The 24,742-nt window shown below is 36.5% G+C and overlaps 1 protein-coding gene across 5 annotated transcripts in view; it reads left to right on the plus strand.

Moving 5' to 3' along the window:
* LOC132405366 (histone-lysine N-methyltransferase NSD2-like) overlaps positions 1–24,742 on the plus strand; it is a 215,892-nt gene that overhangs the window by 90,474 nt on the left and 100,676 nt on the right. For all 5 annotated transcript variants that reach the window (XM_059990117.1, XM_059990116.1, XM_059990115.1 and 2 more), the window contains 5 exons: positions 10,474–10,624; positions 12,471–12,571; positions 13,395–14,274; positions 17,571–17,689; positions 22,613–22,700. In XM_059990117.1, the coding sequence (XP_059846100.1) occupies positions 10,474–10,624; positions 12,471–12,571; positions 13,395–14,274; positions 17,571–17,689; positions 22,613–22,700 (1,339 nt within the window). The remainder of the gene's footprint in view (positions 1–10,473; positions 10,625–12,470; positions 12,572–13,394; positions 14,275–17,570; positions 17,690–22,612; positions 22,701–24,742) is intronic.

Consider the following 24,742-nt stretch of genomic DNA (forward strand, 5'->3'; position numbering starts at 1 on the left):
CTGTAATTCCCCTACTATGCAAAAATCTATCTAACCTTGTCTTAAGTATATTTACTGTGGTAGCGTCCACTGTTTCATTGGGCAGAGAATTCTATAGATTCACCACTGTCTGGGAAAAGCAGTTATTCCTCATCTCCGTCCTAAAATTACTCTCCTGAATCTTGAGGCTATGTCCCCTAGTTCTAGTCCCACCTACCAGTGGAAATAACTTTCCTGCCTCTATTGTATCTATCTCATAATTTTCTGTTTCTACAAGATCTCTTCTCATCTGAATTCCAGTGAGTACTGTCCCAAGCGACTCAATATCTCATAGTCTAACCCTCTCATCTCTGGAATCAATCTGGTGAGCCTCCTCTGCACTGCCCCCAAAGCCAGTATATCCTTCCTCAGGAAAAGAGACAAGAACTGCACGTAGTACTGTAGGTGCAGCCTCACTAGTACCCTGTACAGTTGCCACATAACCACCCTGCTCAAATTCAATCCCTCTAGCAATGAAGGCCAACATTCCATTTGCCTTCTTTACAGCTCACGGCACCTTCAAACCAACCTTTTGTGTTTCATGTACAAGCACTCCCAAGTCCCTCTGCACAGCAGTATGCTACAATTTATTTTACCATTTAAATAATAATCTGCTCTTTCATTTTTCCTTCCAAAGTGGATGACCTTGCATTTACCAACATTATTTGCCCACTCACTTAACCTATCTATATCTCTCTGGAGACTGTCTGTATTTTCTGTGCAATTTGTTTTTCCACTTAGTTTAGCATTGAGTTTGGTGATAGGCTTGCTAAATGTGATATCTATATTGCCCTCAAAACCATGGATGCTTTTTCATAAGCCTGACCAAAGCTAATATATCAGGACCTGCAACAGGACACCTTTCCTGCACACGTAAGACATAGGAGTAGAATTAGGCCATTTGGTCTGTCAAGTCTACTTCGCCATTTTGTCATGGCTGATCCAGTTTCCCCCTCAGCCCCTCGCACACTAACCTTTTCGTTTTTGGGATCATTCTTGTGAGACTCTGGACTCTCTCCAATGCCAATATGTCCTTGGGTTAGTGGCTTAAAGCTACTTGTAATACGCAGAGTCTGACTAATGCCTTATAGAGCCTCAGAATTACACCTTTGCTTTCATATTCTAGCACTTTCAAAATGAATGCTAAAATTACATTTGCTTTCCTTACCGCTGACTCAATCTGCAAGTTAACCTTTAGGAAATCCTGCACAAGAGCCCGAATCTCTTTGCACCTCTGATTTCTGAGTCTGCTCCCCATTTAGAGAATAGTTTACATCTATATAGCTTCTATCAAAATGCATGACCATACACTTCCGTATATTCCATCTGCTACTTCTTTGCCCATTGTCTGTCTGAGTCCCTCTGCAGACTTCCTAGTTTCTCAACCCTACCTGCCCCTTCACCTATCTTTTATCATCCACAAAGTTGGCACACAAATATATCAATTCTATTATCCAAATCATTGGCATATAACATGAAACGAAGCAGTCCTAACATTGACTCCCGTGGAACACCACTAATCAGTGGCAGGCAAATAGAAATGGCCCCCTTTATTCCCACTGCTTCCTGTTAGCCAGATTTCTGTTCATGCTAGTATCTTGCCAGTAATACTGTGGGCTCATGTCTTGCACAGTGTTCTCATGTGCAGTACCTTGCCATAGGCTTCTGAAAATCCAAGCGAGCAATATCCACTGACTCTCCTTTGTCAATCCTGCCTATTATTTCCTCAAAAGAATTCCAACAGACTTGTCTGTCAAGATTTCCCCTTAAGGAAACCATGCTGACTCTTATTAAAAAAATATTTATTTATTAAATTTTAGAAAATTACAAAGAATAAATGTGGTGATAAATAGTGAGAAAAATAATATTAACCCTCCCCCCTCCCCTTAACCCTCCGCCGCCCCAACCCTTATCTAAAGAATGAAAAAAAAAGAGAAAGATTGCCTGGATATCGGAGGATCCCCACATGCTCCATGGAGTTCAAAATAATTTTAATATTTATTTTTACTTTCCCCAATTAATTTATAATTTTATCTTCAAAGGACCTATGTATGTAATCCTATCTTTTGTAGGTATGGGAGCCAAATTTTCAAAAATATATCATATTCATTTCTTAGATTGTATGTAATTTTTTCAAGTGGAGTACAACTATGTATTTCATTATTCCAACGATCCATCATTAAATATAAATCAGATTTCCAAGTAATTGCGATAACTTTTTTGGCCACTGCCAATGCAATTTTTACAAATTTTTTCTGATACTTAATCAGTTTAAGTTTCGGTATTGTCCCTTCAATGTCTCCTAATAAAACTAATAGTGGACTATGTGGGAGTTGTTCTCCAATAATTTGTTCCAATAAAAGTCTTAGGTTTATCCAAAATGGTTGAATTTTAAAACAAGACCAAGTAGAATGTAAAAAGGTACCAATTTCTTGATTACATCGAAAACATTGGTCAGACATATTTGAATTTAATCTATTTATTTTCTGTGGTGTTATATATAATTGATGTAAAAAATTATATTGTATTAATCTAAGTTGAACATTTATTGTATGTCTCATACTATCAGAACATAATCTTGACCAGTTTTTTCCATCAATTTTAACATTCAAATCAAATTCCCATTTTTGTCTTGATTTATGAATTCCTGATTTAATTGTCTGTTTTTGAATCAAATTATACATACAAGATGTAATTTTTTTAATTTTTCCTTTCTGAATTAATATTTCTATTTCACTGTTTTGGTATCAACATTGTTTGACACAGCTTTTCTTGTAAATAGGCTTTTAATTGAAAATAACAGAAAAGAGTGTTATTTGATATTTGATATTTATTTTTTAATTGATCAAACAACATCAATATACCTCCTTCAAAACAATCACCTATATATTTAATCCCCTTTTGGAACCAATTATGTAAAAGTTTATTATCCATTGTAAAAGGAATAAGCCTATTTTGAATTAAAGTTCTTTTTGCTAATAAAGATTTCTTTATCTCATCATCCATATTTACCTTATTCCATAAATCAATCAAGTGTCTTAATATAGGAGATTCTTTTTTTTTCCCGTATCCATTTGGATTCCCATTTATATATAAAATCTTCTGGTATGTTTTCTCCTATCTTATCTAATTCTATTCTAATCCATACCAGTTTTTCTTCATCAAAAAAAGACGCAATAAATTTAAGTTGATTTGCTTTATAATAATTCTTAAAATTTGGAAGTTGTAACCCTCCTAAATCAAATTTACATGCCAATTTTTCCAATGATATTCTTGACATCTTTCCTTTCCAAAGAAATTTCCTTACATATTTATTCAGTTCTTGAAAAAACTTCTGAGGTAATTGTATTGGTAAAGTTTGAAATAAATATTGCAATCTAGGAAATATATTCATTTTTACAGCATTAACTCTACCTATTAATGTTATTGGTAACATCATCCATTTATCAAGATCCTCTTATTTTTTTAATAATTGCAAATAATTTTGTTTATATAAATTTTTTACATCATTATAAACTCTAATACCTAAATATTTTATCCCGTTTATTGACCATCAAAATTGAGTTACTAATCGACATTGATTATAATTTCCTTTGGTAAAGGGTAAAATTTCACTTTTATCCCAATTTACTTTATGCCCTGATACTTTACCATATTCTTCTAATCTAAAAGATAATCTTTGCAAAGATTGCAATGGGTTTGTTAAATAAATCAAAACATCATCAGCAAATAAATTAATCTTATATTCTTCTTGATTAACTCTAAAGCCCCCAATGTCCGAATCTGTTCTAATTAATTCAGCTAATAGTTCTATTGCCAATACAAATAAAGCAGGTGATAATGGGCAGCCTTGTCTAGTTGACCTCGCTAAGCAAAATGGTGTTGAAATCTGACCATTTGTAACTACTTTAGCTTGAGGATTAGTACTTAAGTTTTTAATCCATTGTATAAAAGATTTTCCTAACTCATATTTTTCCAATGCCTTAAATAAAAAATCCCATTCCAATCTATCAAATGGTTTTTCTGCATCCAAAGCAACTGCCACACTCATTTCCTCTTTTTTTTTGTGCCAAATGAATTATACTAAGTAACTGGGTTATATTATCCATTGATTGTTTTTAATAAAACCTGTTTGATCCATATGTGTTAATTTTGGTAAATACTTAGATATTCTATTAGATAAAATTTTTGTTATTATTTTATAATCTATTCAACAAAGAAATAGGCCGATATGATGTTGGTTTTAAAGGATCTTTATCTTTTTTTGGCAATACAGTTATGATCGCTGTTAAAAAAGATTGTGGGAGTTTATGCATTCTTTCCACTTGGTATATTAATTCCATAAAAGGAGGAATTAATAAATCTTTAAACTTTTTATAAAATTCAGGTGGAAAACCATCTTCTCCTGGGGATTTATTGCTCTGAAGTGATCCTAAAGCTTCTTCAACCTCTTTTAATGTAAAGGGTCTATCTAATCCTTTCTGTTCTTCCAAATTTAATTTTGGAAGGGTTATTTGTAATTAAAAATGTATCTATCTCAGCAATCTTATTTTTTTGATTCTGATGTAGTTCAGTATGAAATTTTTTAAAAGTTTCATTAATTTCTAAAGGTTTATAAGTAACCTTATTTACATTTGTTCTAATTGCATTTATTGCTTTAGAAGCCTATCCTGTTTTCAATTGCCAGGCAAGAATTTTATGTGATCTTTCACCTAATTCGTAATATTTCTGTTTAATTCTCACAATTACTTTTTCTGTACGAAATGTCTGGAGTGTATTATATTGTAGTTTTTTATTAACAAGTTGTCTTCGTTTTTCTTCTGTCATATACCTTTGAGATTCTTTTTCTAACTTTATGATATCTTTTTCCAATTGATCTATTTCTGCCATATATTCCTTCTTAATTTTAGATGTATAACTTATAATCTGACCCCTTAAATATGCTTTCATCGCTTCCCATAATACAATTTTATCCTCAACTGAATGTAAATTTGTATCCAAAAAAAATTGAATCTGATTTTTCATAAAATCACAAAAATCTTGATGTTTTAATAAAATTGAATTAAATCTCCATCTATAAATTGATTCCTCCTTATCCATCATTATCATCAAGGGGGAATGATCTGACAGTATTCTTGCTTTATATTCCACACTTTTCACTCTATCTTGAATATTTTTTGATAATAAAAAGAATCAATCCTTGAGTAAGTTTTATGTCTATTTGAATAAAATGAATAATCTCTTTCTCTTGGATTAATTTTCCTCCATATATCAATCAGGTTTAAATCTTCCATTAATGATAAAGTTAGTTTTATTACTTTTGATTTTGTAGCAATTTTAGTTGACCTATACAAAACTGGATCTAAACAAAAATTAAATTAATTTAAAATCTCCACCTATTAATATTTTATCATGTGCATCAGCCAAGTTCAAAAAAACTTCTTGTATGAATTTTGCATCGTTTTCATTTGGTGCATAAATGTTCATAAAAGTCCATAATTCTGAAAAAATTTGACAATGTATAATCACATATCTCCCCCAGAATCAATTATTACATTTTGTATTTTAATTGGTAAAGATTTATTAACCAAAATTGCAACTCCTCTCGATTTTGAATTACGGTAAATGAAGCTGCAGTGACATTTTCAACCCAATCCCTCTTTAATTTCTCATGTTCTGTTTCTGTTAAGTGTGTTTCTTGTAAAAAAAAAGCTATATCTCCTTTCATTTTCTTAATATATGTTAAAACTCTTTTTCTTTTCACAGGTCCATTAATTCCATTAACATTAAAACTTTAAAAATTAAGTAAATTAATCATTCATAATACCTTGGGAACTCTTTAAAATTCTCCATGTTGCTATGAGTTTCTCTCCAACCATCCAGGCAAAATAGAAGAAAGGTAACTAATATATAAGAAAAAAAGCAAAGTACCCCCCCCCACTAATGTTGCGAATAAAAAGAACACAACATTACCCCCCCCCCCCCCCATTTTATGGGTCATGGCATTCGCCATGATTGTACACGTGAAACTCGCAGCCATTGATCGGGAGCTCTTCCAGCTCCCCTGCAAAAAAAAAGAAAATGTTTTAGTGAAGGAAAAAAAAAATTAATGTCTCTACTCCCAATTAATACTCCTCAACTACTTTTTTTATATAAATGTCCATCAAGTCCAACCTTGTTTCACTTGGTCCATCTCTGATTTCTCCCTTCCCTTTCTCGATCTGTTCCTCCATCTCTGGAGACAAACTGTCAACCAGCGTCTTTTATAATCCAACTGATTCCCATGGTTATCTCGACTGTAACTTTTCCAACCTTGTCTTCTGTAAAAACGCTTTTTTCTCAGTTTCTTCGCCTCCAACCCATTTGTTCTCAGGACATCAGAGATTTCCTCCTCCTTTAAAGAGTGGGATTTTTCCTTCCTTGACTATTGACGCTGCCCTCACCTGCGTCTCCTCCATTTACTGTACATGTGCACTCACTCCATCGTTTTGCAGCCTCTTGTCTTTACATACAACACCATCAGCCTCCACATCCACCACATTATCCCCTGCAGCTTCCGCATTTCCAAAGGGATCCTACCTTTAAATGTATCTTTACCTCCCAGCTCCCTCCATTCTCCCCTCCCCCCACTTACTGCAGGGATCGCTCTGTCCGTGATTCCCTTCTCCATTTCATCCCTCCCTACTAATTTTCCTCCCCGCTGTTATCCTTGCAAGCTGATTAACTGCTACACCTGCCCATACAACTCCTCCTTCACCTCTATTCAGGGCTCCAAACAGTCCTTCCAGGTGAGGCAGCACTTCACTTGCAAATCTGCTGGGGTTGTCTTTTGTGTCCAGTGCTCCCGATGCAGCCTCCTCTACTTTGGTGAGAACTGTCATAAATTGGGGGACCACTTTGTTGAGCACCTCCGCACCATCCACCACAGTTGGGACTTCCCAGTAGCCAAACATTTAAACTCTGAATCTTATTCCCATTCTGATGTGTCAATCTGTGGCCGCTTCTTGTGGCAAGGTGAGGCCACCCTCAAGGTGGAGGCGCAACACCTTGTATTCCTTTTGGGTACCCTCCAACCTGATGGCACGAACATCAATGTCTCCTTCCGGTAAACTAATTTAACCCCACTCCCAGCCTCCTCAATTCCCCACTCTGACTTTCTACTTCTTCTCACCTACCTATTATTTCCCCATGTCCCTTTCCCTTTCTCTTATAGTCCACTCTCCTCTCCATCAGATTCCTTCCTCTCCAGCTCTTGACCTTTTCCACCCACCTGAATTATTACCTTCCAACTAGCCTCTTTCCCTTCTCCCCACCTTTTTTTTCTGGCATCTACCCCCTTCCTTCTCAGTCTTGAAGAAGGGTCTCGGCCCAAAATGTTGACTAAATATTCGTCTCCATAGATGCTGCCTGACATACTGAGCTCATCCAGCATTTTGTGTGTGTTGCTTTTATTACTAATGATGGAAATAGTTTTTCTTTGAACTATTCTTTGAAGGTTAATCAACAATTATCAGTTTTGAAAATAGAATTCTGCCCTATTCATCCCAACACTAATTAGATCCTGCAGTACAGGTTTATTAAAGTATTTGATCCAGGAGAACCCCTGATAATTTGCAATGATAATTGTTAAGGGCATCAGAAATGCCCCATTTATAATATAGATTATTTATGTGAAATTGCAGCTCTTGCCTTGTTCTCACATTTTTTTTAGTCAGTTAAGTTCAGTGGAGTGATAATTCTGAACACATTTTACTAATTGAACTTTGCCCTTTTTAAATTTAGTACATTCAGTTTGGTTAATTGGGACAGCTGCTTATTTGGGATAATTTTTAAAGAACAAAAACTAATCGAGAAAATAGCTAATATATCCTTTTATTTGGGTCACTGTGCTGCTTAATTTGGACAGGAGACAGTCAGACTGTTTTTAACTAGTGTCAGTTACATGCATGTTGTGTGGCTGTCGGACTCTACACATGCTTCAAGTGAACAGTTTTTAAATGACATCAGTTGCATGTGTTTTTATTTAAAAAGCAGTGATTTTTGTCACTGATAGTTGATGAGTAACAAGCTGTAAGACAATTTGCCAGAAGTGGCTAGGAGAGAAAATGAAGTGATTTCACTACCTCAAGTTAGAAATTTTGAAGAATTTGAAGGTATCAACAACCATCTGAATGTTACAATGAAAATGAAAATTTGGACGATGCAAATTAGTTATGACAACATTCTGCCAGATTTTCAACTTCCTTTGTATATGCTGATTCATCACCACCTTTGAGTCATCAGCAAACTTAAAAATGGCATTGGAGCTATTCTTAGCCCCAGTCATAAGTGTAAAGTGAGTAGAGTAGGGGGCTAAGTACACATGACATTTGTATTCTGTAGTTTCTATTTTTCCTCTTCCAGACTGCAGTTGATCCACATTAACTTTTAATCTTTTTTTGTTTTTGTGTATTGGTGGTCTGCATTTGTTTCAAGCTGGCTTGCTGACTTTCCTTTTTGTTCTTTTTCAATTGTTTGGTTTCAGTTTTCCTAATATTGGAGGAAGCTGTCTGCCCCATTGGGTTTATGCCAGCTCTTAAAGCAATCTCATTCCCCTTCTTCTCTGAGGATCATTACCTTATCGTGGTGGAGAAGTTTGTGAGTTCCTGAGATCTCAAGAGCAAAGCCTTCTGGCGTTTAGCTCCTGGTGGAATTGCCCAGGATGGTGAGGTCAAGGGGGAGGTTCCAGACAAAAAAACGATTCAACCAATGTGGAGCTGACGGAAAATGACACAGCAACCAACTGCAGTTAAAGGTGGAGGAAGGCTGCAACAATGAAGATTCCCCAATTAACTTGCACTCCTACTAGACTTTGACCCTGATCTCTCAAGAAATGTGTGGTGGCTGCCTGTGCATTAGTCTCCTCATAGTCATGCATACCGAATGTTGAAAGGATTAGATAGAGTGGATGTGGAGGGGATGTTTCCTGTGGTAGAGGTATCCAGAACTATAGGGCACAGTCTCAAAATTGAGGGGCTATCTTTTAGAGCAGAGGTAAGGAGAAAATCTTTCAGCCAGAGAGTGGTGAATTTGTGGAATGCTCTGTCACAGACTGCTATGGAGGCCAAGTCCATGGGTATAACTAAGGCGAAAGTTGATAATTTCCTGATCGGCCAGGGCATCAAAGGGTATGGTGAGAAGGGAAGTGTATTGAGTTGAGTGGGATTCGGGATCAGCCACGATGGCTATCCATCAGGATTAATTTACAATGACTGAGTTCTTTATAGTAGTCAGTCTACTAACCAGCAGACCTTTGAGGTTTCAGAAGAAAGCAGAGCTCAGGCTCACTGGAAAGCCTGCTGTCTCTACATAGAGCACCAAAAGTCCTGATGGAATCCAGATCAGCAGAGCAATAAGTCAGTAGCATTAAGTGCCTGCACAAATTTTTACCATTCCTTCGTAGTTTTATAAGCTTTTGCCTTTGAATGGTATCTCTGTCTGTTAGCTATGAGTAGACCACATTTTTCATTACTACTGTAGTGCCTTATAATGATGTATATTTGTTGTAAGCTGTGTATTAATTTTTCAAATGTTACGTTTTTATGATATAATTACTTCCCAATTAACCATGCTGATTTATCTTTTATACTTTGTAATGCATGTAAGTGATGTTAAAGCTGATTTGATATGGGTCTATATTATGGACTGAGACTGGGAAAGGGGTAGGGAAAGGCGAATCATGGTTAGGAAAAATGCAAAGGAGAGGGGACAGAGTGGGAAACACCAGAGAGACTTTTTGTAATGATCACTAAACCATTTGTTTGGAATCAAATTACCTTACCTGCTGTCACGGGGCTGGGTGTGTCTGCACTTGCATCACCCCCCGCCCCTGAAACTCATTCTCTGCCACCTGTCTTACACCCCTCCCATGTCATTCCACATTGACAAATACAGGCCTGTGTTAGGTACCCTAGCTATATATATGTGCCTAAGACTTTTGCACAGTACTGTATGTAATGTCACCATGATTATTATATTAACCTTGTTAAATGCACCTTTGGTTTTCAAAGTTGTATCATGCTCTATGTTGCTACAAATATTTTGAGTCCTGTAAATGACTCTGTGTTTTCTGTGCATTGCTATTTCTTAGTTCCAGCATAAGTTGTGGTTCTTTGTGCACTATTACACTGGAAGTACATGTCTCTGGAGCTGAGCTCCTAGAATGAGATGGTGTGGACTTCTGACAGCTAATGTATATTTTGACTAAATGGGTATCTTTCATTTGAGTTGCTCTAAGCTAGTAACAAATGAAAGGATTTAGAGATTATTCCATGCTTATAAAGTTCATTTTTAGGTTCATTGAGGAACAATGTCATTTTAATTGGAATTAACTTTAAAATATCATTTATGTCCCTATTTATTAATAATTAAGTTTTTGTAATTTAGTAATTTTTGGTGCATATGCTTTATTCACAGTTAGGTACACAGGATACAGATCATTGTATACAGCAGATGGATGAGCTGGTTCTCACCCACAATGTTGAAGAGAAAGCTGAACCAAAAGTATGGAAAAGAATGGAACCTGCACAGTCCAGTATTACCGAACTAAAACAGATCTTTCCATTAGGTAAAGAATGTTCCCAATCCTGTGGTGAGTTTAGAAACTTCAATTTTATGAAAGATGTGGAAGGGGTTATATTCAATTAAAGTTGCATATTGAGAGGAATGATCTCTCATTCAGGTGATATCAGAAGGGTTACCAAGTGAAGTACATATAGCTGGAATGTAGAATCCTTGCATACCTTGAGAAAACTGCTTTTAGAATTCAGTGTGGTAGATTATCCAACCACATGAAGATATCTTAATTGGGATAAAGTATCTGCAGCAAGATGGAAGAGGGGAAAGTACGCCCATAGGGTGCTGTAGTTTATTGAGACTTTTGACCCTCCAAAGTTTAAAGTAAATTTATTATCAAATATATATAGGTCACTTGAGTTTCATTTGCTTGCAGATGTTCACAGCAAATACAAGAAACACAATAGAATCAGTGTAAGTCTGGACTCAGTAGAGTAGACAACAACCAATATGCAAAAGACACCAGACTGTTCAAATACAAAACAAAAAAATATTTAATAATAAATAAATATGCAATAAATATTGAGTAAATGAGTTTATAGGTCCAGCAATTGGAGCTTCCAGATACAGGTGTATTTTTTACTATAATCAGTTGAAACTCTTTGACTGTACATGATGATCTCCATTTAACTTAATTAGTGATTTCTAAAACCAGTTGGCTGCAGCAACAATGATTTGGGATGTCATAAGAAATGGGTTGAATACTTCTGCAACCAATTTTGTGTTTTATAATTTTAATTTATTTATAAAGATCTGTTTTCATTTTGACACTACCATTTTCTAAAATTGAAGCATTTTAGAAAACCTGTTCAAAATTATTAATAATATTTTAATACAACAATTGAAAAATAAGAATGAGTATTATACCTCACGTATATCATAGGAAATGTGAACATGAAATTATAACCTTAAGTATATGTTCATAAAAGACCAGGGAAAGGAAAATAATCATTCTCTCAGTGAGACTTTTGATGGTGCAATAAGGATGACAATTTTCTTTATATCCTTTTTGGAGTTATACATGTAACATTCATTTAATCAGTAAATCTACTGTTCAAGTATTGATGTGTACACCAGGTCTGTGAGGATTTCAAAATGCATCATCCATTGTCACATGTTCTCAAAATGGCATGAGGCATTTCCTGTGAAAACATCCTGCTGCTCTCAGGTTGTAAAAAAAAATCATTCGCTGCTTCATTTAGCAGTAAAGATAATTAGGTATTTTTATATTATGTGTGGTGGTTAATAAATTGAGGGGCGGCACTGCATGCCATGTGCTAACAAAATTTAGAAATCAAGACTATTGGTATGAATTCTTTTAGTCTCTTGGTTATTTCACGTTTCAGTGACCATGACGGTTGACACCTGCCATGTGTCACTTCTGCATTCATGCTGTTATGGAGGCACTGTCCAAAAGCAAGATAATCATTTTCTTCACTAGAGTGCGGTGGGCTGTATTGGCATATGAATTTGCATATGGCTGCCTTGAAGTTTTATGGAGTGGTGACTGCACACCTGTGAAGTTAATGGCAGAAAATGTAAACCCTGACCAATTTCGTAACAGAAAGGACTGTTAGCCCTCAACATGAAAATAGCATGTGACCCCTGACCTTACTGATTCAACAGGTGACTCCTGTGTTTGCTATATTTTAACCACTGTACTGGACCTGCGGTTGACTCGAGACAAGGTAGATGGGGGTAAATGAGCTTGTTACGTTGGATCTCTGTAGTAGTTAACTGAAAATAATATGTGATTATAGTGTATACAAAGAAAATTTGGTAACACTATTGTGTCAATAATTTTAACATAAGCTTAATTCTTCTTTAAATCACTGAAGGCAAGCGTCAAAGGAAACCCAGTAAAAAACTGTTGGAATCGACAGAAGATTATGGACAATTGTTTATTCCAAAAAAGAAACTGAAACCTCCCTTTCACCAGGTATGCAGCCGTCCCTATATGTGTGCAATCTTTGGTTGTTGAGATTCTTCTTGGTATGAAATGGTGTCAGTGAGCAAACAGCAGAATAGATAATAAAAGAGGAACTATTGGTTAATAAGGCAGCATCTGCAGAAACAAATGGAGTTGACATTTCAGACTGAAGATGCTAACTCCGTTTCTCTTTCCTCGGCTTCTGATTGACTTGCTGAATATTTACAACTTTTTCTGTGTATATTTTAAATTTCCAGCATCTGCGCACTTATGTCTCCTTGTCATCTACCCCTCCCTTTATTCTCTTTCCCCTTCACACTGTCCCTACTCCAACTCCTTAACCTGCCCCCCCCCCCCCCCCCCCATATCAATAGGTTCTCACTGTCAGCGTTTGTTGGCTGATATGCTATTGAAGCTTTGGGGAATTTTACTGCATTGAAAAAAATCATGTCAATACAAACACGAGGAAATCTGCAGATGCTGGAAATTCAAACAACACACACAAAATGTTGGTGGAACACAGCAGGCCAGGCAGCATCTATAAGGAGAAGCACTGTCAACGTGTCAGGACGAAGGGTCTCGGCCTAAAATGTCGACAGTGCTTCTCCTTATAGATGCTGCCTGGCCTGCTGTGTTCCACCAGCATTTTGTGTGTGTCATGTCAATACAAGTTCATTTCCTTTTTGAACAGGTCAGCAAGTTATGGTTCAGCTTTTATGCCAGTAGCATACATTTAGTGTTACATTTGTGATAACATCTGCATTTTCTGTTTGGTCTTTTTTGTAGTTTTGTCTTTAAACATTTAGACAATAATGATTATTTTATTTCAAAGGGCACATCACACTGTTTAGGAAAAACTCGTCAAACGGAAACACAGGACTTTAGAAGCTGCCAGAATGAATCAAAAAGACAACAATGTAAAAAGAATTTGACTCACCCCGAGAAATCCTCTACTCCGAAGACAACTCCATCTAAACTTGTAGCAGATTCAGTCTTGTCACAATCTATTCATTGTCAAGCTTTGCCCACACCTGTGGCAGCCCAAGATGTTTCACAACTTGTTCTCTCTACGTCAGCAGTAAAACCAACTCCATTGAAACCTATGCTGAAACAATGCACTGGCGCTGAGGGTGCGCAGTCGGTGCCTGGCGCTGAGGGTGCGCAGTCGGTGCCTGGCGGTGAGGGTGTGCGGCCCATTCCTATGGTACAGATCTCCCAGACCAGGCATGTTACAGACCTTCAGTCCAGAAATGAATTAGGAAAATCCAAGACCACATCAGGAATGGAGTCATTGCAGTCCATTCCTAAGAGGGAACAATCACAGGTCATTCCTGCAGATGATTTATTCCAGTCCACGCCAGTAGGAGAACAACACCATTGCACTGTTGTGGAAGCAGGGTGCCTGCCTGTTTCTACAGCAAATCCGTCACCTTCCCATACTGCGGAATATCAGTCCCAGTCTTTATTAGAAAAGGAACTGTTCCAGTCTTCATCTGCAAACGAGGGCTCATCTATTCCAGCCACAGAATATCTCCAGTCCTTGCCAGTAGAGCAACCTGCTCCCTCAACTGCTCCACCACAAGCAGATTCACAAGAATGTAAAAAAAATACTCCTCTACAGAAGCGATGGCATCGTAGAACCAATCTGCATACTCCAGCACCACTTGAGGCTAAATCAGAAGCAATACTTACACAACTGACCTCTTCACCTGGTAAAAACGTTTTTCACAATATTCTACATAAGCTTTAGATTGAAATGATTTCAAAACTTTGCAAAATGAAAATGTAATTCTGGAAAGGCTAAGAACAATCTCTGGATTTATTATATGTCTATAAATTATCTTTTTTATTTTGAAATTAACCTAAACATGCAGCAATCTCAAGTTATGCATGAAACTCAAAATTGCCATATGTACTATTTGGTAAAGTTAATTTCAGAGTTTGAAGTTACAGCTTATGCTCTTTTGCTTTTAGAATTATCTTCAATAATAAACAAAAAGGTTCCTTTCCAAAGATGCAAATCAGTTTCAAGTTTAATTCCATATTTTAGCATAAAATTGCCAATTTCTAAGTACTGAGTTTGAAGTATCTAACAAAGGTTTAGGAAATTGATGCACATTTGTAGCAGGAGAGTTGGAAATAATAAGGGAATTTGACTCAAAAGGATATTTTTAAGAAAAGAAACTTTGAAGGTTACAAGGTGCAGATCTAGATTATTGTTTTGTCTGTTGATTGAAATGGCGTTGTTTGAGGACATGTGGTAGCTTTACTCGGGGGTAAATGAGCTGATTTAACATCCTGCAACAAGTTGGATGCAAAAGTCACAAATCCCAGGCCTGACCTTGATTATGCAATGATACCATGTGATAATTGAGAAGTTATGCAAGAAACTTGGAATTCATCATTTATTTTACCACTATGCTCTTAGTGAATGTTCCCATTGAAAAATAGAGTAGCAGAGTAGAACAAATCTTACTTCACTGCATTTGCTGACTTTCTGCCCACTGAATCCACCTTGTTCTTTTCCAGTCAAAAGCATTCCTTGTCACCCACATGTTCAATTTTATTGCATACTTGCTTATCATGCCCAAAATTTAAGTCTCAATCATTATATATTCTGTTTTTGGCTTAAAAATAGAAAATAAGAGCAAGAAAAAATGGGCCCTTTACACCTGTGCTACCATTCAAAGCAACCATTGATGATCCTCTTTCACAATACAGTATTCCTGCTCTCTCCTCATGCTCTTTGTTGTCTTTTGTGTTTAAAATATATATTTACCATGTTTAAATAGTTATTTGACTTCCCCTGCCTTCTATTCCATAGGTTCACCATCCTTTGGTGAAATTTATTCTTGTCCAATTCTTGTTATCCCCAATAATCTGAAGCTGTCATCCCTATTTGTAGACCCACTTGCCCTGTCATCACCTGTCCAGGATAATAAATTTATGTTCTCTTCAAGCTTAAATGTGACTATTTTTACATTCAAGCAATCACTGCAGACACTCATAAACTGATCTGTTGATCCAACTCTGAAGAGCTTGCAGATGTGATGAACCAGTGAAGGAGTGCCTTTTTGTAGTTGCAACAGCTTGCACTTCTACTTTGTTAATATCTTTCAACCTTTTGTAGGAGTCCTTCATTTAAATAGTGCAGTATCAAGCCCATATAGTAGCAAAGTTTGGAAGAGAAGAACCAACCAGTCATTTATTTTATCCGTATATTTATATGGTAGGTATGGAATCAGTCTCACATTTCTGCAGCAGAGTTATGAAGTGCTCACTATTTGAACAGCATTGATAATCTTTCTTGAGACCTCATAGCATTTGAACCTACATAGGTATCATCTGCCACCTTACTAAATAAAAGCACAGGTATCTGCTCTGCCTTGAGTGTGGCACAATAGAAGATAAAATGGGGAAAGGGAAGAAAAGGAATTGATTTGTCGTTTGTGTTGTGGCCATTTGTTTAGTAGAGTAAACAAATTACAGAAAAAGCTTTTACAGAAACTTGTTGCAGATTTACTTTCATTTAATCAATAGGCGCAATAATTCTTTTGGAAAACTGCAGGCTACTGACATCTTTGCACGTGGTGAACAGTAATCTCTTCAGCAGACATCTCTGCTGTTTGAGGAATTCAGGCTGTTCTAGAGTGATATTTTTGCTGATTGTGAAGAGATACCATTTGAGACGGCAAGTAGCCTTGCCTGTGCTTTCATGGCACCTGCTGTTTGATAGTATGTTGATGAGCTCTTTAAACAAGTGTGTGCCACTACCAGAGTGGAACTGAGGTACTCCTGACTTTGTGATACCTTACTGACTGAGTTCCTCCTGTAATAGATTACAGCATCTACATTCTTAGTGCATTCAGTGTATTTTTTTTGGCTGCCACAGGTATGTGCTTTTATGGACTGAAGTTCTGCTATGCTCCAAATAATGAAAATAACTATGATTATTTAGTTTACAATGCCAGTTGTTCTTGTAGTAGTAAACTGCCTGTAATGCTATATTGATGCTCATTTATTTGTCCTTGAGTTGACAAAGGTACATGAAATATGAACCTTTTTGAATTCTTTGCAGAAACACTCCATTAGAATACAGTAGGGGAAATTTGGAATTGTGATTCTCATGGAATGGTTACTGCCCAGTACGAGACCACTGTTTCTATTGCCACTTTTATCAGAGCAACTCAACTAGTTCCACCTCTGGCCCCTTCTCCATAGACTTGCAAATAATTCCCTATCATGTTTTTAACACTCTTGAAAGCTGCAGTACCTGTTTACAGCACATCTGCACAAAGCAAAGTGTTTTCTTTCAGTGAGTTCTTCCCCTTTTTTTAATATCTGTGACCTCTTATTTTTTACTTCAAAGGGAACAGTGTTCCACTATCCACTGTCTCAATCTCTCAACATTTTATATACTTTCAGATCTCTCCTCAACCTTCTCTTCAAAGAAAACAATCCCAGCCTCTCCCTTCTACCCCCTGTAAGTATGGTCCCTTATCCCACAACTATTCTCAAAAATCTTTTCTGGACACTCTCCAGTGCCTCCATATCCTTCTGATAACAGGGCAATCACATGAAATTAAAAACCTTTTTGGAGAGAGATTATTTTTATGATGGTAGTACTTGAAAGAAAGGTGACCATAAGGTAGGTCATCTGTATTTTTGATGTGACATTCTTGGTAGAATCAAAGGTGAGATTTTGCAAAGTGTGACCAAGATTGTACTAATCACAATATCCCCAATAGTAGGAATTTAGATCAAAGAACTGCCCTTTAATATCAAATGAACTGTATTTCCCGGTTGTTTCCCATTTATGATGCAATGATTTTTATCTGCATTCGGTCTTATTTTTAGCATCAAATGCAACATGGCTGTTTTGTGATTAAACTTTTACACTTAGAAAATAAGTAAACTTAAATATTTTCTTTCTACATTTAAAATTATGTAGATTCTATATGATTTAGAATACAGAAGTGTTACAATAAAATTGCTTGCTCTACTATAGGAAATGCTGAAGGAAAACGACAGAGAAAGCCTACTAAGAAGCTGTTGGAATCAACAGAAGATTTTGATCAGCTGTTTATTCCAAAGAAGAAATTTAAACGGAGCCTTCATTCATTTAAGGCATGTGCTTTGACATTTTTTAAAAATCATTTACCTTTTAAGTTTTTTTCCACACAGGTCAAACTTACATGATATGAATGTTCTGCCATTTAATTTTTGGCCTCCACGTTTGTATTAACAAGTGAAGTAAATATTATTAAATAGAAGCTCGTGTTTTTGCAAGCAATGTATGTAGTAGTAAACAGTGTAGAAACACGTTTTCTGTTCAGACAACATCCTCACATTGAGACTCACTGAAACCTTGAAACAACAGTACCAAATGAAAAAACATTTAAAATTATTCTAATAGCCTTTCCCTGAACATGTATGTGCAGCTGGTTCTTTGAGTACAATACTTGTTTCTTCACTGAATTATAGTTTATGGTGCAGAAAACAGCCTTTTACTCCACCCTGTGTGTGCCATTTAAGAATGAGCTCTCTGTTATAATCCTTCCTTCCAACAATAATCAGGTCACAGCTCTTCCAGTACAGATTACTGTATTAAGTGTGATTCAGAATCATGCTTATCACTGACATATGTCATGAAATTGGTTGTAGTACGGCAGAATAAAAATTATGTGAATAAAAAGTAAATGAACTGTGCAAAAGACATAGTGCAGTGGTGTTCATAGATTCATGGACTGGTCAGAAATTTGATCGCTTAAGGGAAGAAGCTGTTCTTAAAACATTGAATGTGGATCTTCAGGATACTATACCTCCTCCACAATGGTAGTAACTCAGAGGATGTGTCCTGGATGATGAGGGTCTTAGAGTAAAAAAAAACGTTACTTCCACAATAACTTCTGAACAAGGAAGTTTTATACTTTGGTTATAAGGTATCGTTTTTACTTCTTTAACCATCTTATGAACTGATTCTGCTGCCCTTTGAGGAAATACGGATATATATTCCAAGGTGCTTCAGTACCACTATATATCCTTCCTTTACTATATATCCTCTTTCTTTATTGGACCTCTTTAAATGGATTCCATCACATTTCTCTGGATTAAATTGCTACTTTCTACCCAACTAATCAACACTATGATGTGCTTTATTATGAGAGCATTCTAAATACTTGGATGTCCAAAAACTGTATGCAGAGATTTTTTTTCCTTCCTCCTGTCCTCAATTATGTTTTAAATATAGGGCTGAAATTTAGTTATTATGGAAAAACACGTCTTCTAAACCAAATTTTAATTTCTATATTGCTTCTTACAACATATTGTAGTCAGGTTCTTTCATGAGAAGAAATATAAATGAGGTTTAAAGAAATTTAGTAGACACTTGAAAGAGAATAGTATCACTGGAAAGTAAGATATTCAGTAAATTTTTTTATGTCTGAAGGGTTGAAGGTTCTGAGGTCACAAATCATGAGGTTAAAGTTAGATGTCCAGCTCCTTGTATCCCATTTACACAACTAAAATTAAAATATTCCTCTATAGGGATGCTTGGAAGATCATTGCTTTCACATAACCCATGTTGCCTCCCCCATAGGTCATCATGCCTGCAAAACACTGCAGCTAACTTTAGGCTGAGATGTCACTGTCACTTTCCTTACAAGTGCCAACATTCATTGTGTTTTTCAAAAAAAAATTTCTGTTGACCAAAATCTTAAACAAAACATGTTGGATATTATTTCTGTGTAAATAGATTGTCCTATGTCAAGTGTAGCTTCCACTATCCATGCATGCCCTCAGCTCCAGAATTTCCACTCAAACACTCAACATTTTGATGCTTTTTAAAAACTTTTTTGACTAAGTTTTTAATTATTGACCCTATTGTGTAGCTGAGAATGAAATTTTGATTAATATATAGCACCTTTAACATTATTGGGGAAATAAATATAGGTTGTTAATACTTCTGAAACACACCCTAATCATTTTGCATGTGCACCACCCTCAACGTTCACACACTCCCATCACCAGCACATCGTGGCTAGAGTTTATAATATTTATAATATATTGCAATCGTACTCCACTGCTGCTTTTTTAAAAGCATATTCCAAAACTTGCAGTCTTGTACCATCCTGAAGGGAAAGGTGAAAGTAATTGGTACAAGATATGCAAGTTCATTTCCATTTCCTAATCACGCTGACTTGGAAATACATTGCCATCCCTCCATTTTGCCAATTCTATCGCTCATGTATGTAAGAGGCTAAATGTTAAAACTTGCTATCAATTCAAGCTGTGAGACTGTGACCATAAATGCTGTGCACTATTGAGAAATCTGGCCTTGATCATTAAACATGGTATTGCACATGCAAAGTACAATTTCAAAATATGTCATTCTTAAAGTTGGAAGTGAGATGAATCGAACGCAATTAAAGAATGAATGGGTAGTTCCAAAGTTTGTGCACGTTCCGAATGAATGTGATTAAGATTAATATTCCTTTCTGTAAAACAGAGCAAACAGATTTCCAGTGCTGCAACAGAGGAATTGTTTAGTAATTATTCTGAAAGTTTCTCAAAAACCACAATATGGCAGGCACTATAGAATGAATGAAAAAGAAGTAGAAGTGACAGGTCAGTCAATGGCTAATAGTGTCTGACTAGTTTAAAAGAAAATGAATCATCTGATCAGTTGTATAATAACAAATTATAAATTATAATTATAATACATCATGCCGCATGGTATTATTTGAAAACACATTGTGACTGAGAAATAGGTGGAGCCAAGTAATTAACCTTTCTGGGATGATGGTCTTAATTTAAAAAAAATACATAAATGGCCTTGGTCACCAAAGTATCATGCCAGGTAAAGGAGGTAATAGGCAAATATTCTGTTGAGCATTAGAGTAGTTTATGTCAAGATTTAACAGTTTTGAAGGCTCAGGCAAGAAAAGTTGAAAGACTTAAAATGAAAATTATTCTATCTGTTTACAGATGCCATCTGTGAATTATCTTTTATGTTGGCAGCAAAGAGTCTTTAATTACTCTTAACTTCTTAGTGCAGCATGATTTGAGCAACAAATTGAGTTGTGGGCACAGGAAAATTTTACGTAGTTAGTGATAATTTTGAAATCCTAAAACATTTTCTCTGTGTCATTTGTCTACTAAAAACAAACTCAGTCAGGCTCGGTGGATATTTTTGGCAAAGATCCTTTAGCACTCCTGACAGTCTTGGTCCAAAACGTTGACTATTGGTCTCCGTAGATGCTACCTGACCAGCTGAGTTCCTCTAGCATTTTGTATGTGTTGCTCTGGATTTCCAGCATCTGAGGAGTCTCGTGTTTAAGTTCAGTTAGTGTCTGCTTGAAATTTTAGTGCCTAAGTAATGCAACCTTGGTGATTTTCAGTAAACCCTTTTTAGGTGAATCCAAGGAGATTGTTTAACTTGGGCTGTGATCACCATTTCTAACTAACTATTAATGTCTGACTGGGATGTAAGATGAATAACAAAAATTGTTACAACTATATAATGAGCTCCTTAAAATATTTGCGAATTTTGAAATGCCAAATGATCATTCACTTATCATCAGTCACTGAAAGCAAGCATATAGGTACAGCAGGCAGTGAAGAAAGCTAATGGCATGTTGGCCTTCATAACAAGGGTAGTTGAGTATAGGAGCAAAGTGGTCCTTCTGCAGTTGTACAGGGCCCTGGTGAAACCACAACTGGAGTGTTGTGTGCAGTTTTGGTCTCCAAATTTGAGGAAGGACATTCTTGCTATTGAGGGAGTGCAGCGTAGGTTCACGAGGTTAATTCCTGGGATGGTGGGACTGTCGTATGTTGAAAGATTGGAGTGACTGGGCTTGTATACACTGGAATTTAGAAGGATGAGAAGGGATCTGATTGAAACATCTAAGATTATTAAGGGATTGGGCACGCTAGAGGCATGAAACATGTTCCTAATGTTGGGGGAGTCCAGAACCAGAGGCCACAGTTTAAGAATAAGGGGTAGGCCATTTAGAATGGAGTTGAGAAAAAACTTTTTCACCCAGAGAGTTGTGGATCTGTGGAATGCTCTGCCTCAGAAGGCAGTGAAGGCCAATTCTCTGGATGCTTTCAAGAAAGAGTTAGATAGAGGTCTTAAAGATAGCGGAGACGAGGGATACGGGGAGAAGGCAGGAACGGGGTACTGATTGTGGATGATCAGCCATGGTCACGGTGAATGGTGGTGTTGGCTTGAAGGGCAAATTGGCTTACTCCTGCATCTATTGTCTATTAGTTTTGGTGCAATTTATTAAGTGTTGAGAAAACACACTGCTTCCCTTGGTACAAGCATTTCCTACTCTGCACTTATTTTAGCTGGATGGCCCCCATCTTTGTAAATGTCTTAGTTCTGTTCTTGCTACCTGGAACTATGCAAAGGATAATCAAATGTGCTGTCTTCAACCCTCGATTTTCAAACAATATACACTTCCAGTTAATATCTGCATCCCTCATGCAGTCCAAACTCCTCTTTCTTTTATTTGAGAAACAAGATTGTCTAAATTGCGTATAAGATCCAAATTGAGTTGCTTGAAACTTGGATGTTTTGGTCTAAGTTTTCTCTCAGTATTGAGGGAATGTGCTGGTCACTAGCAAGGCTAGTATTTATTGCTCATTGCATAGCCAGGTGCTGTCCTGAAACACTGCTGTTCTAGTGAAGGTGACTCACAGAGCTGCCTGATAATAAGTTCCATGAATTAACTCCAGTAAAGATGAATAATATAATACTTTACAACCAGTGGGACTCCCATACCTGGATTGTCCTTTTTCCTTGATGGCAGATGTTGAAAGTTTTGGAGGTGCTAATCTGCTAGGTTTGCAGAGGTTATGCACCGTAGGTATGATGCACCAGCGACGGAGGGAATTAATGTTTGGGGTAGTTGAAGCAGCCCTGGTTCAAGACAAATGGATCCAAATTACTTACAGCTGGCATTCTTTTAGATGCTTGTTTCAGTTTGATTTTTGATTGCGTTAGTAAATTCTGAGAGACTGACTAAATATTATTCTTCCCTCCAGCCTTCTCAGCACTCTGAAGCCAGAAGTACAAAGAATGTTCAAACAATGGTAAATAGTCCTGTACCACAGTCTTTGAAGTGTTGTTTAGGTAAGTAATCTAAGTGTTGTGATCATGTTGCATTTATCAGTTATTTGGGTGTGGTTCCTTTCAATAATTAAAAATAGGTATTTTTGAATGCTGAAGTTTTTTCATGTATATTACTGTCTGTGTTCTTTCGTGTTTCTAGCATCTTTCATACTTTGCAAGAGTAATCCTGGGGTGGGGGTGGTAGGGGGGTGCAGTCAGTGAAAATACTAATCTCTCCAAAACAATATCGACAGCACTGTATGCATGATCTCCCTTCCTTCATTTTGTTGAAATTTACGCACGTTTGAAAGCTTGTTAAAAGGTTATTAATAGGGCAGCACAGTGGAGCAGTTAATAGAGCTGCTGTATCACAGTGCTAATGGGCACTATAAATCACCCACTAGAATGTTGATAAGTTGTAGAATCGGGGGTGGGGGGAGGTTGACGTAAATTTGGGGAGAATAACATGGGCCAGGGAAAAAAGGGCCCATTTCTGTGATTCTAATATACCTACAATCAAATTTTGTTTGCATTTGCGACAGGTTAAATTGTTTTGTTGCAGTTGAATTTGAGAAATACATTTTCATATGATAAGAAGTATTCTCAGCAACTTTGCTTCATATTATTCTGCTAATTTGAAAATTTATGAATGTGAAGGATGAGTGCATCAGTGATATTGTTTGGCCCAGTTTTCCAAATTTAAAGTTGTGTGTCCAAGGCAGGAACTACAAAATGGCTATTTTTTTCTTTTGCAGTTGCCCTCAATGTTTATTTAAAACCTGCTGTACACTTTTGTTTTTAGAGTATTAACACTGATCATTTTTTAAATGTTGCTCCTCATGGTGTCTTGTTGGGAGTCATATTATGCCTTGTCTGTTTCAATCATAGCCTTTGGTTTCTCTTGACTCAACAACATTTTCATTTGGTAGAGTGAAAATTGATATTAGCTCGATGGTCTGGCAAATGTTTGATAACCTAACAGTCATAAGGTATTGCCCCTTCACTCCTTACTTGACAAGTTATGATAGCGGATTGGGTAATCTGGCCAAATATTTATAGATATTCACCTAGGTGATATTGTAGCAAGTCTATGAGATGTCACCAAAGGTTATTAGAATAAGAACTCATGGTGTAAGAGCTAACATTAGCATGCATGGAAGATTGGTTGGCTAACTGGAAACAGCAGGTATGAATACCTATTTGTTAATTGGTAAGTTATAAAAAATGGAGTGTCACAGGGACTGGTGTTGGGATCTTAGTTTTTCAGGAATTTTATAAATTTATAAACTTGGATTAAAGTACCAATGGAAAAACTAGGTAGTTCAGTAAATTGTGAAGAGAACTAAAAAGGACTACAAAATGATACAGTTCCGCGAAGTGGGTAGGCAAAGATCTGGTAAACTGTCCATTTTAGCAGAATAAATTTTTTAAAATGCATATGAAAGATTGCAGAGCTTTGTGGTGCAAAAGGATCTGCCTCTCCTGGTGTTCTAATGACATAAATAAATTTTTTATTTATGGGAAGATTAAATGCAAAAACAAAAAGAGGAAGCTCAGTCATCTGACCTCCTCAAGGAGAGATGTAAATGCATCAGTTCATTGGACTGTATTGTTTGATGATGACTGGCTCAAGGTGTACCTTCCAGAATTAAGTGAGAGAGGACTAACTGAAATATTTAAAATCCTGAAGGGATTGGCAGGGCGAATATGGAGAAGATGTTTCCTTCTATGGAAGAATCTAGAACCAGGGTCACTGCTTTAAAATAATATTTTTAAGACAGTGAGGATCATTAGTCTTTGGAGCTCATCCTCCGGGTGATGGAAACAATCTCCAAGAAATTCAAAGCCAAAAAATGATTTTTTGAAAGCTAAGTTTTGGAATGTAAAATCAAGGTTAAAATCAGGCACAATTTTACTAAATGTGAAGCAGGCCCTATCCTAATTCAGGTATCTGTATGTGTGGGAATTTTGGTAACCAAACACTAGTAAAGATATCAAGTTGAGAGAGGGCACAGAAAATACCTACTCTCAATTGTCAAACATAATGATGGGGAATGCCTCAC

This window comes from Hypanus sabinus, chromosome 15 (genome assembly GCF_030144855.1).
Source record: "Hypanus sabinus isolate sHypSab1 chromosome 15, sHypSab1.hap1, whole genome shotgun sequence".
NCBI classification, from domain to species: Eukaryota; Metazoa; Chordata; class Chondrichthyes; order Myliobatiformes; family Dasyatidae; genus Hypanus; species Hypanus sabinus.